This window comes from Uloborus diversus, unplaced genomic scaffold (assembly GCF_026930045.1).
Source record: "Uloborus diversus isolate 005 unplaced genomic scaffold, Udiv.v.3.1 scaffold_411, whole genome shotgun sequence".
Taxonomy (NCBI): Eukaryota; Metazoa; Arthropoda; class Arachnida; order Araneae; family Uloboridae; genus Uloborus; species Uloborus diversus.
The window spans coordinates 134,087-145,834 of NW_026558584.1; the positions used below are offsets into that span (position 1 = coordinate 134,087).

At 34.1% G+C, this 11,748-nt stretch overlaps 1 protein-coding gene across 1 annotated transcript; it reads right to left on the bottom strand.

The window, feature by feature from the left end:
• Nucleotides 1-242: 242 nt before the first annotated feature.
• On the bottom strand, nt 243-10,583 carry LOC129233435 (L-2-hydroxyglutarate dehydrogenase, mitochondrial-like). Its single transcript, XM_054867463.1, has 3 exons — nt 10,369-10,583; nt 5,327-5,478; nt 243-269 (listed from the first exon to the last, which is right to left on the bottom strand). The coding sequence occupies exons 1-3, from the start codon at nt 10,493-10,495 to the stop codon at nt 243-245; spliced, it is 306 nt and encodes a 101-aa protein (XP_054723438.1). The 5' UTR covers nt 10,496-10,583.
• Between the last annotated feature and the right edge of the window lie 1,165 nt (nt 10,584-11,748).

Consider the following 11,748-nt stretch of genomic DNA (forward strand, 5'->3'; position numbering starts at 1 on the left):
TCGCAAGTGAGCAAAAAACATAAAATTGCAACTCCAGTTGAACATCATTGTACAATAATAAAAGAACCCACAGCAATTCCACAGTGTCGGCCGTAAAATTGCACGAAATTTAATTTAAAAAACTAACACATTTATTGGTTAACGATTTTGAAACAGATCAAAATATTTTTTTCAATACTTACCAATGTATGTAGAAAAAAAACTGATAAAAAATTTTATTTTAAGAAAAAAAAATATTTAACTCATGGAGTCAGATGTATGAGCTGAATCTGAAAAATGAGACTAGCAAAACTAAAATCTAAGATTCAAGTCAATGGCTTAATCTTCAACAATGAAACTACTTTTACGTCAAATGCAAAATATTGCAACTATAGTTTGAGAAATACCAATTTCAACAAAATATCAAAAAATCCATTATGGCAACATGTCGAAAATACCTCTGTTCAAAGGCTTGTAACTCTTACAAACATAAACCTTTGCGGCAATTTTTATTATTTTCATACAATTCAACTAATAAGTTTCAAAATGATACCTAATTTATGAGAAAAAAAAGATTTAAAAAAATTGGTCATAAGCTCCCCATTTCTGTGGAATTTCCCCCAGCTCAAAATACACCTGACATATAACAGTTCTGCACAGAGAAGCTGAAATTACACAGCAAAACACTATTGATTTCTTAACATTTAATGAGCAGCCATTTGAAGGCTTGGTTATTATTGGTTGATCGAAAGGTACCAACTAGAGATGTACCGAGTACTCGGCAACTACTCGGTACTTGACCAATTTGCCGAGTATTCGGCACTCGACTAAATTTTTATCAGATACTCGGCCAATACAGAGTAGTTGTATAAAATGGAACATTTTTGAGACAGATTTTACAATTAATAAAGAAGTGCAACCATATAATATACTGAAGTCATTTTCAATTCAAATTAACAAGTCAAATTTAAATTTTGAGAATAATGAAGTTTGTTACGCTTCAACGGAGTCCATCTTTATTTTGATGTCCCCAAAGTTTATAACACTTATTTATTAAAAATGGGGCAGTGTAAAAAATATGAAATTTTTGTATTATCATGTTTGGCGGACTAGAATTATAACAGCTTGATATAATGTGTTTTAATTCCAATGTGATTAATCATACCTTTTATTCATTTGTTGATTTCTAATTTTAAAAATAACTTTTTTATAAAAATTTTTACACAAACAAAATCTCTTAAATAATGCATGATTAAATTTCAGCTGGAATTTTGTTTTAAAAACGGACATTTATTTTACGGACATTGAGGTCCATACTACTATTGCAATGAGTTCAAATTCATCGCGTGAGTGTCTGTGGTTCTTCTTTAAACGTAAGTGGAACTCGATAACTCGTTACTTGTACCAGTAATGAAAGGCCGAGTACCAAGTACTCGGCAACTCGACCAAAGTGCTACTCGGTACGTCTCCTAGTACCAACATGAATACTTGTGTGACAGGATGCGTCATTTGTTGTCTAGAGTTAAAAGAATGAATGAATATTTTATCTCTGGTGTCAACACTCCTAGTTCTTGGCCTCACTCACAATTTGAGTTTTTATTGATGGTATACGATTAAGATTCATCGACTGCACAAATGACCAGAAACTTTCAACACTACATTTTGCGCTACTATCATTACGCAGCACCTTGGGTAGGGTAACAGTACGCAAGAGTCCCAAAAAGCTTTAGCTTTTATAGTGCTTTCCTTCAGAATAAAAAATCTTTATTTATCAAGTTTCAATTCTCAAAAGACTGCATCAAGACTGTTTCTATAGGAATTTCACTAACACAAAAAACTTGACATTTGTGGCACCAAAACTCGAGGAGATATTCGAGTTTGAAGTTTTAAGGGACCATACAGAAGATGAGACTGGAACTTATCGCCCTTTCAGAAGAATGACAGTTAGTCAAAGTAAAAAAACTAAGTACTTATATTTTTCATTGCTATTCAAAAATAAATGAGAATGTTATGCCACAATACTCAAAAACACACTACAAAACCTTGAAAAATTTGAAAAACCACACTCTATACACACATATAATTTTAAAAACACTTGCTTACGGAAAGGGGCGGATACAGAAAAATCTTTTGGAGGGGGCCCTGGAAATTGAATACCCCCCCCCCCAAAAAAAAAAAATGTTTCATAAGAAAGTTTTCATGACTTTATTTTTTTTTCGTTTTGGATCCCTTCAGGCCAATGAATCTACTTTTCCAAGTACATAAATATTATACACTAATATACTTTGAATGTGGATGTAAAACATCTTAATCGTTTCAAGTCAATAAAGAACTAAACCCTGTATATAATGTTACCGAGATGCTATGCAATGAGCGGTTTTAATTAGGAAAATTGTCATTATGATTATAGCACGAGGGCAAGGTTATTAAATAATCCAGTACCTCATTTGAGTGTTTTAAATTAATTTACACTTTACTATTATATGATAAAGAAAATCATAGTTAACCAATAATTAACATTTTTAATAAAAATGTTAATCATTAGTTTCATCATAGAAGAACTGATATTACGCTTCCTTGAATTCAAAACCAGCGAGTTAAATGTATTCTGCCACTTTGGCCAACGACTCCAGTGCTTCTGATTTTGCAAACAAAAATACTTTTATTCAAAATATGCTGTGTGTGTGTTTTGTGTTCTTTTTAAGTAATTATAAAAAAAAATCTATAGAGAAATCAATTAAAATTTAAAAAAAAAAAATTCTTAAAATAATTGATTCTTTTGGGGAGGGGGGGCACTGGCCCCCAAAAGGTGTTATTGATGGCGAATGAAAAGTGGTGTAAGTCACAAAACGCTGCGTTTCATATCTCGGTGAATATTGGTAGTACTAATGACAAGCTTTTTGGAGTTGGAATTATTTTTCAATGGAGATTATTTCCCTTAATATAACTCGGGGACTCGGGTCCCGTATAAAAAGTTAAATTTTGTATTTTTTGACTCATTTTTACTTTTGCTTCAAACTTTCAATATCTTAACTCCGCATCTGACTTTGAACATTTTTGCAGTTGGAAGTATGCATCTAGGACTAAGGGTTGCGAAAATAAAAGTCTTACAGGTTAAAATGGAACACCCTGTATATCATGATCAGTGATGTGCCGGATCGTTAAAAAACGTAGATCCGCGGATACGGATACGGATCATTAAAGTCAAGATCCGCGGATACGGATCTCAAAAATTTTTTTACCCAATTCAACTATCCAAGTGTAAAATTTGTTACGGAAGGTATTCTCGTCAGAATAATGGCAGTTTCTACAAAAAATGTCAACTGTGGCAAAAATATATAATCAAGACTATGATTTACTCTTTAAAGAAATCTCCGTTAAAATTGAGAGAGAGTTGGAAGGAATGGGCCAGCGCTGCATTAATGCTTAGATGGAATGTGAAAAATTATTTCTAGCTTACTTGGTAGATGTAGGATACAGGAGCAAGAGTAAAGCTGCTACTGGACAGGCTAGAAATAATTTTTCGCATTTTATTTCAGCATAAATGAAGCGCTGACCCACTCCACCGAACTTACTCTGATCGACAAAATACAGAGCCAGGAACACCTTTACAAACAGTAAATACAATAGAGAATTTAGTATCACTTTTCTGGAAGGATGCCGAGAAAAAAAATGCATAACAGGAACTCAAAATCAATAACAAAAACTAATATTAAATTAAAAAATAAAAAACCAAAACATGTCCTAGAGAGCCGATCTTATATTAAGATAAATTTCTCGGGTCAGATTACACATTTGTTGACAAATATGAACTGACAGCAGGTAAAAATTTTAAATCATTTCTCCTCATCTTCCGACTATGAAATCGCTACCGATCACGCGTATAAAGGCTTAGAATTGCATTTAAAATTTACTTAACAAGATCATAGCTCCTACTGTATATCAGTTGGAAGTTTCAAATAAATATCAAATGCAGAAAACTTCGTTCTTTCAATCAGGGACAACATTTTTAACGTAAGGGTAAATTTTTACTACCCTAATTGTGAAAAACTTTAAGTCAGTTTTTAGTTAATATCTCCGGTAATTAAAGTTCTACAAAAACGAGGCCGAGCTAAGAACACTTTCAATCAAGTCACCTTTTGAACGAAAAATGAACTTTCAAAATCGGTTCATCTGTTTAGGAGCTACGATGCCATAAAAAGACACACTGATACACACTTCTAAAACTTATTTCCCCTTCCTTTTTGCAACGGGGGGGGGGGGGATATACACATTGGCTTCTGAAATGATACCTTAAAATTTAAATAGGAAATAAAACCTAATTTAAACGGAATTTAATAGTCATTTATTCAAATATTTAAAAAAATTTAGAATAGAAATGATCCGTTCAAGATCCGGCAAAAAAGTAACGGATACGGATCTTTATTTTCCCTCGGATACGGATACGGATATCCGGAACATCACTAATAATGATATATATCAGCGAACCCTGGATACCAATAACAAATAATCTCGGCCACTCGATAAAATTTGTCCGATCGAGCCCGGATTTGCTCACCTTCCCGCACTTCTTGTAGGGGATGTTTTTCTTGGTGCAGTACGAATATTACTATAATACTACAAAATATTACTATAACAGAAAACTTGACAGTTGTGCGACCAAAACTCGAGGAGATATTCGAGTTTGAAGTTTTAAGGCACCATACAGAAAATGAGATTGGAACTTATCGCCCTTTCACAAGAATGTCAGTTTGTCGAAGTAAAAAAATTAAGTATTTATATTTTTCATTGCTATTCGAAAATAAATGAGAATGTCATGCTACAATACTCAAAAACACACTACAAAACCTTGAAAAATTTGAAAACCACTCTATACACACATATCATTTTAAAAACACTTGCTTACGGCTATATTTCCCCCCAAAAGGTGTTATTGACGGCGAGTGAAAAGTGGTGTAAGTCACAAAACGCTGCGTTTCATATCTTGGTGAATATTGGTAGAACTAATGGACAAGCTTTTTCGAGTTGGAATTATTTTTCAAAGGAGATTATTGCCCGAATTATTAGTTAGGGGACCTGGGGTCTATATAAAAAGTTAAATTTTGTATTTTTTGACTCATTTTTATTTTTGCTTCAAACTCTCATTACCTTAACTCTGCATCTGATTTTGAACATTTTTGCGGTTGGAAGCATGCATCTAGGACTAAGGGTTGCGAAAATAAAAGTCTTACAGGTTAAAATGGAACATCCTGTATATCATGATATATATCAGCAAACCCTGGATATCAAAAACAAACAATCTCGGTTGCTCGATAAAATTTGTCTGATTTTGAATCAGGGTGCTCACCTTCCCGCACTTCTTGTAGGGGATGTTTTTGTTGGTGCAGTACTGGTAGGCCAGGTCTAGGCCCTCCACACAGAGTTTGGCCTTCAGGGAGCCTGGGGTGTAGTAGAGGCCAGAGTGCACCACCCCACTGTTGTGCCCACTCTGGTGCATAGCTGCGAGGAAGAGTCAAAATCACATCACAGTTAGAAAGATCATCAGGATTGGCTTTCTGCTGGCAGAAACTCGTTTCTGCCCTGCTGGTGGCAGAAACTGGTTATAACCGGTAAAAACGGGCAGAAACTGGCAAAAATTAAAAAGCATCTGTATTAATTCAAGTAATAACAGTTGTTTAAATAAACTAAAAAATGTAATTCCATTTCATCATTGTAAAAAATAAAACTCATTGCCCTTGATTTAGTTTGATCAGAAAGAGAACTGTTTAACTGCAGATGCTCGTAACATTTGCATTAATCTAAAGGACGAGAATCTTAAGGGCACTTAAGAAAAAGAAGTGACATACAGATTTAAACATTAAGTTACTGGTTGTCATTTGCTAGCTTATAAATTTGTATTGGGCATCAAAGATTTCTTTTATGTCATTTTTTGAGTTTTTGCCATAAATGTGGCAGAATGGGGTTTTTGCCATGCCGGTTTTAACCGGTTTCTACCAGTGATTTTAACCACTTCGGCAGAAACTTGCCAACCCTTGTCGAGCGGTTTGAAGGCGAGGGTGTTTCGTATTTCATTGATGACTAATGATGTAAGCACATAGATGTTTTATTACTGGACGGAGTTACAGCAACACACAAGTACACGGAAGCGCGAAAACAGAACAACAGAATAACCACGCACTCAGATAGCCTTAGCATACATCAACACAGAGCGGGGCGCCGTCTAGCGGCCAAAGCTCCCGCGACAACCCTGAAGATCATAAAATAGAATACATTTGTGTATAGGGGAAGGTGGGGCACTTTGGGACACTGTACATTTCAGCTTTAATTTTGTATACAGAAATTAGTTCTCTCAGAACACCATCAATGATAGCAGGATCTACTCTTCTCGGAATTTCTCACACGAGCTGGAAAAGACCGATCTCATTTTCTTTGTTTTGAAAGGTTCGGAGTTGCATTAAACAGTGTTTTCGTTGTTAAACTTTTTAGTAGGAAATGAAATAATTTCAATCGCAGCATGTGAGAAGTAAAACATGTCCTTTCATAAAACAGTGGAAAACATTTAACGCAAAGCTGAAAGGACCGAAAAAAAAATGTCATGGTAAACGAATTTCGTGTCGAAAGATTTATATTTAAGCGCACGGTACACGGTCCGGATCGCTATACCAGTATACGTAAACCGATTTTTCATGTTGAGCGTTTTCGTGTTAAGCGTATTTCACTGTTAGTTTAAGGTATTGTACTGCTAAGCTTAACTTTTAAAAAGTTGATATATAATTACAATCTTAAGTGTGGCAGTTGGACACTGTCCCAGCCTGCTTCACCAATGTACAGTACAGAAAAAGCCTAGTTCATTGTCTTTACTAATAATAAAGCTGAAAGTCTCTCTGTCCAAAGGATGTCTGGATGTCTGTGACACGCATAGCGCCTAGACCGTTCGGCCGATTCTCATGAAATTTGGCACAAAGTTAGTTTGTAGCATGGGGGTGTGCACCTCGAAGCGATGTTTCGAACATTCGACGTGGTTCTTTTTCTATTCCAATTTTAAGAACAAAAATATCATAAGATGGACGAGTAAATTACGAAATTATCATAACGTGGAACCGTAACATGGGCAAGCCAATGGGCGAGATACGAAATTATCATAATGTGGAACCGTAACATGGGCAAGCCAACTGGCGAGAAAATGCACCATACATTATTTGTAAATATACAGGCGAACCAAAAGACCTTTTGATTTTTCCATTACGGGCAAAGCCATGCGGGTATCACTAGTACTTAATAAATCTAACGATTTTGAATGAACTAAAATTGAGAAAATGGCCACTGTTTCACAGAAAATTGATTTTTCTTTGTATTAAAATAACAGAAATAGTGAGATCCAGAAAAGAAAATATCAAGTTCTCTGCTGTTGATGCATCTGTTGTTGAACCGAAAATGTTCTCAGCAAATATATTTCAATTATTTAGATGACATTTATGAGGATTATTGCTGGTGAGCCAAGGTGCCCCACTAAATAATCAGGGTTGTAGTTTTGGCCAGACAAAACTGGTTTTATCCAGGCCACTGGCTAAAACTGGATTTAACCACCATAGGCCAAAACTAAATTACATGAAAATACACTTCTAATTTATATGTATGTGAGAGATGTGTGTTTTGCAAATAATAAATCTGTTAGTTGGAAGTTGTTTAATTAAGCACAGTAATTTTAGTTAATTAAATATAATGTTAGTGAAGTAATTTACATTATTATAACAATAGTAGTGAACAAATTTCAACTTTCTTCAAAATGAATAACTGAAATGGCTCACAACTAAAACAAAAGACATAAAGAATACAAAACAACCTGTAACATAAAGATAGTAACTTTTCAGTAGTGTTGCTTTTTAATTTTCAAAAGTGTTTCCCCCCTGTACCTTTAATTTTGTTCTTAAAAAAATGCCTATATATGTTTCTAATAAGAAGTTTTTTTTTTCCCTCTCATTTATTCTTCAAATTACTTGAAATACTTCCAAATACTTTGTACATTTGTGTGTGAGAATTAAAATCTATCTATTCAACTTACAATGTTTCACTCTATTATTTTTTTAATATTACTGCACAGTTTTCATATAAACCTTATCTTCTAAACATGCTGTTATTTCTACAAAATGTAAAACATACTAGATAAATGATGAAAGATGATTGATTATGCTTTGTTTTGCATTTCTTTTTAATAAATTATTATTTGGTTTCCATTTAAAATTTGATAATTATCTAAATGGCCAAAACCGAATAAAACCGATTTCATCCCGAGCGGTTTAAACCGGTTTTATCCACGGTTAAAACCACCACTGGCCGAAACTCTTACGACCCTGTAAATAATGGAATAAAATAAATTTTACCTAATTAATGGAGTAAAATAATTTTTTATTAAAATACAAAAATATCTAAACTGCAAGTTCAGCTAATGTTGGTGAACATTGGTTTGAAAATAATTTTCTGAAAACAATTATTGAAAAGGTGCTCCACCTTCCCCTACTACGGAAAAGTTTTGAAGGAACATAGAATGATTAAATTATTTTTTATTACAAAATTTCTGTCAAAAAGAGCTCTTTTTCTTGAATGAAAGTGCCCTTTTATCTGAAAGCAACCATCAGGTTTGGGTTTTGGACTGTCCAAAACTGGTTTAGGACAGGACAGGTGGTTTTTACCGTCCCAAACTGTCCAAAAGTGTCCGAAACTGTCCAAAACTATGCTAAAGCTAAAGGGGTGTAATCTAATCAATTCCTATTGACTGCAATATTCGTAATGTGCATGAATATAGATATTAATGAGGTTGAGGTTTAATTAATGAGTATTTGAAAATATTTTTCTCCAAAATGTTGATTTATAAATATCTTTAAAAAAATTGCCAATAACTTTAATACATAAAAACTTCCTTACGTAACAGTTGGCAGAGTTATGAAAGGAAAATTCACAATACTACCATGACGACTAATTTCATTTCCATTTACAACTCAAAGGAGTAAATGTGCAATATTTAGGTGCAAAAAAAAAAATGCTTAATTTTTTTAGTGGTTTGTGCAAATAAGTTTTACATGATATTTTAACGAAAAATGTTATTGTGTTTTTTTTTTCTGGAGTCAAACAGTCCAATAATTGTTCTGTGTAAAATTTTTACTACTTGTGTAAAATTAATTTGTAAATATTTCTGTTAATACATATTTGTGTTTGTACTATATACTAAACCAATTAAAAAACACTGCGGACAGTGCCTTTGGTGCTCTTTAGTGTGAATTTAGTACTAACTCGTGTTGAACTATAGGCAAGATTTTCTTAATATTTTGTTATGACGTTTGTAATTTATGTTTTATAATTTGTAAGTTTTTTAACTTTACTTTTTTAATTTTGCTTACTGTTATGTATGTGTATTTTGTTTGTTAATAAATTTTATCTTATCTTATTTTAATAAAATATTTTTTAGGTAAAAGAACAAGTAATTGATGATGAAACACTTATATTTTAAAACTTATGCCATTTTTTTTTTAATTTCGTAGTTTTAATAAAACACATTCAGTAACTACAAAAAAATTATCATTTATTACATTTAAGTCCTTTATTGCACTATATTTTGGAAACTTTCTTTTGCATACATGCATAAATGTTGAAAAATTTGGTTTATGGAAGAACAAAAAACCCTCTCATGAATACGAACTGAAATTTTCAATGAAGAATTTTAATTTCAAGGTAACTTATAAATTAAAATCAGCTGTTTAAATAAGTTACATATATATTTATACTTGAATTTTCACATTGAATAAATATATTAAATAGCCAAAAAACATATAGATAACTTTGACATATTTTGTTCAGTTTTTGATATTTTCTCACAAAATATAGTTTCTCAAAAAGTAGTTTTAAACACTTTCAGACACAAGGGTTTTTTAATAGGAGGGAAAAAACCTTGCCGTCCCTGCTTTCATTTGCACACATGCATAAACATTATCGAAATTTGGTTACTATTATAGAATAAATAAAAATAAACTCAAGCATACAAATTGAGATTTTAATCAAGAATTCAACTTCTATGTAACTAGATTAAAATCAATTGCATAAATAAGTTGAAAGCACAGTGACTAAATGTTCAATATAAAACATTATTTTGATACATTTTATTCTGCTTTTGATGCTTTCTCACAAAACACAATTTTTCTTAAAATATAGTTTTGGACAGGACGGTAAAAACCCAGGTTTTTACCGTGGTTTTTACCATAGTGTCCAAAACCTTGCCAACTCTGGTCTGCCTGAATTCTACGCGGCAAATGAAAGAGAGAGATAATGTAAATTATCGTTAAGCACTGAAATCTATCAGCATTAAATATGCCGACTCATTAGTCAGCAACCCATTACCAATGGCTTTTTCCTTTTCGACGAGCGCGAATTTCAGACCGGGATTCCTCAGCAACAGTTCTCTGGCGGTGGCTGTGCTGATGATTCCACCGCCCACCACCACCACATCGTATGCGAGCCGCTGCATACTTCACCACACAAACATATTCATCTTCCTCGAATGGCGAAAATCCGATTTCAAAGTCAAAATAATCGCTTCATCGCGGCTTCCATGCTTGTTTACAAGACAAGAAATGGTTTTGTTTTACATTAGGTGCTTTGGCGCCGGAAGAGGGTGAGAGTTTCGTACGTTTGGATCCTTCTTTTCAAGATGAAAGCGGGTGAGGGGGGGGGGGTCGTGTAGTACATTGGACTGCAAGACTTCTTTTATGCTCGAAAGATTAATAACAGCTAATCTTTTTTTTAACTGTTGAACTAAAGCCAAACCAAGCCAGTCATTTAAAAAAAATTCATTAGGTCCGTCCTTTCAAATTTTTCCAGGGGAGGGGGAGACGTAAAGGACTTTAACACTCATTGTATATTTTACCAAAAAGAAAAAAACAGCATGAATCAAGCTTACTTACATGTTTTAGACACCCATTACCCGGGTGTCACCCATTAATAAGACACCCGGCATGTGTCGGCTGAGTTCGGAAATCAGAAAATAAACGGGTGGCGCGTTTGCCAGTGTGTATCTTACATGAACCATTTCAAACTACTTCCAACCCCCTCCGTTTTTCCTAAACTACTATATATCTCCTTTTCTTTTCTTTCTTTTGGTGCTTAATTGCACAGGTATAATTTGATGACTGATGAGGACGACAATCTGTGTGCTTTGCCTCCCTTACGCATGATATATATTTTTATTACACATATAAACAACACATGAAAAAAATTACATCACAAAGAAAGGAAAGTACAACCGGAGCGAGGGTGGGAGTCGAACCCACCGCCTCAAGTGTGCCAATGACTAATTCCTATTCCTATTCCTATTCAGAGTCACAACTGACTACAACTGTATTTATGTCGAGGACTGCATACTAAGTGCCTTGCCTCCTTTATTTTATTTACCGATAGATGGCAGTACCATCACCGGATCGAACAGTTTATGAGAATTTAGAACTAGTCCAAGAGCTAATAGCTACCTGGTGCTAGCACCCCCAGAGGTATCGTTTCTCTTGGAGGACATTGAGACCACGAGCATATTTAACGTCGCCCAGTCTCCTTTAATGACGACGGTGGGTCTTCGACCATCGAGGTTCGAACCAAGGACCCTCCGGCCCCGAATCCGACACTCTACCGATCGGGCTACCACGGCCCCCAATGACTACTTGCTCGAAATTGTATGTGTCTAATAAAGCTCCATCCTAAAATCCTAAATTTCGTGAATATAATTCTTAA

Bases quoted from the DNA above. Each gene is read 5' to 3' on its own strand.
- LOC129233435 (XM_054867463.1), bottom strand. From the start codon at position 10,495: ATGCAGCGGCTCGCATACGATGTGGTGGTGGTGGGCGGTGGAATCATC. The intron at 5,479-10,368 runs GTAATGGGTTGC...TCTTCCTCGCAG, and splicing joins CGAAAAGGAAAAAGCCATTG to CTATGCACCAGAGTGGGCAC. The intron at 270-5,326 runs GTGAGCACCCTG...CTCATTTTTCAG, and splicing joins CCTACAAGAAGTGCGGGAAG to ATTCAGCTCATACATCTGAC.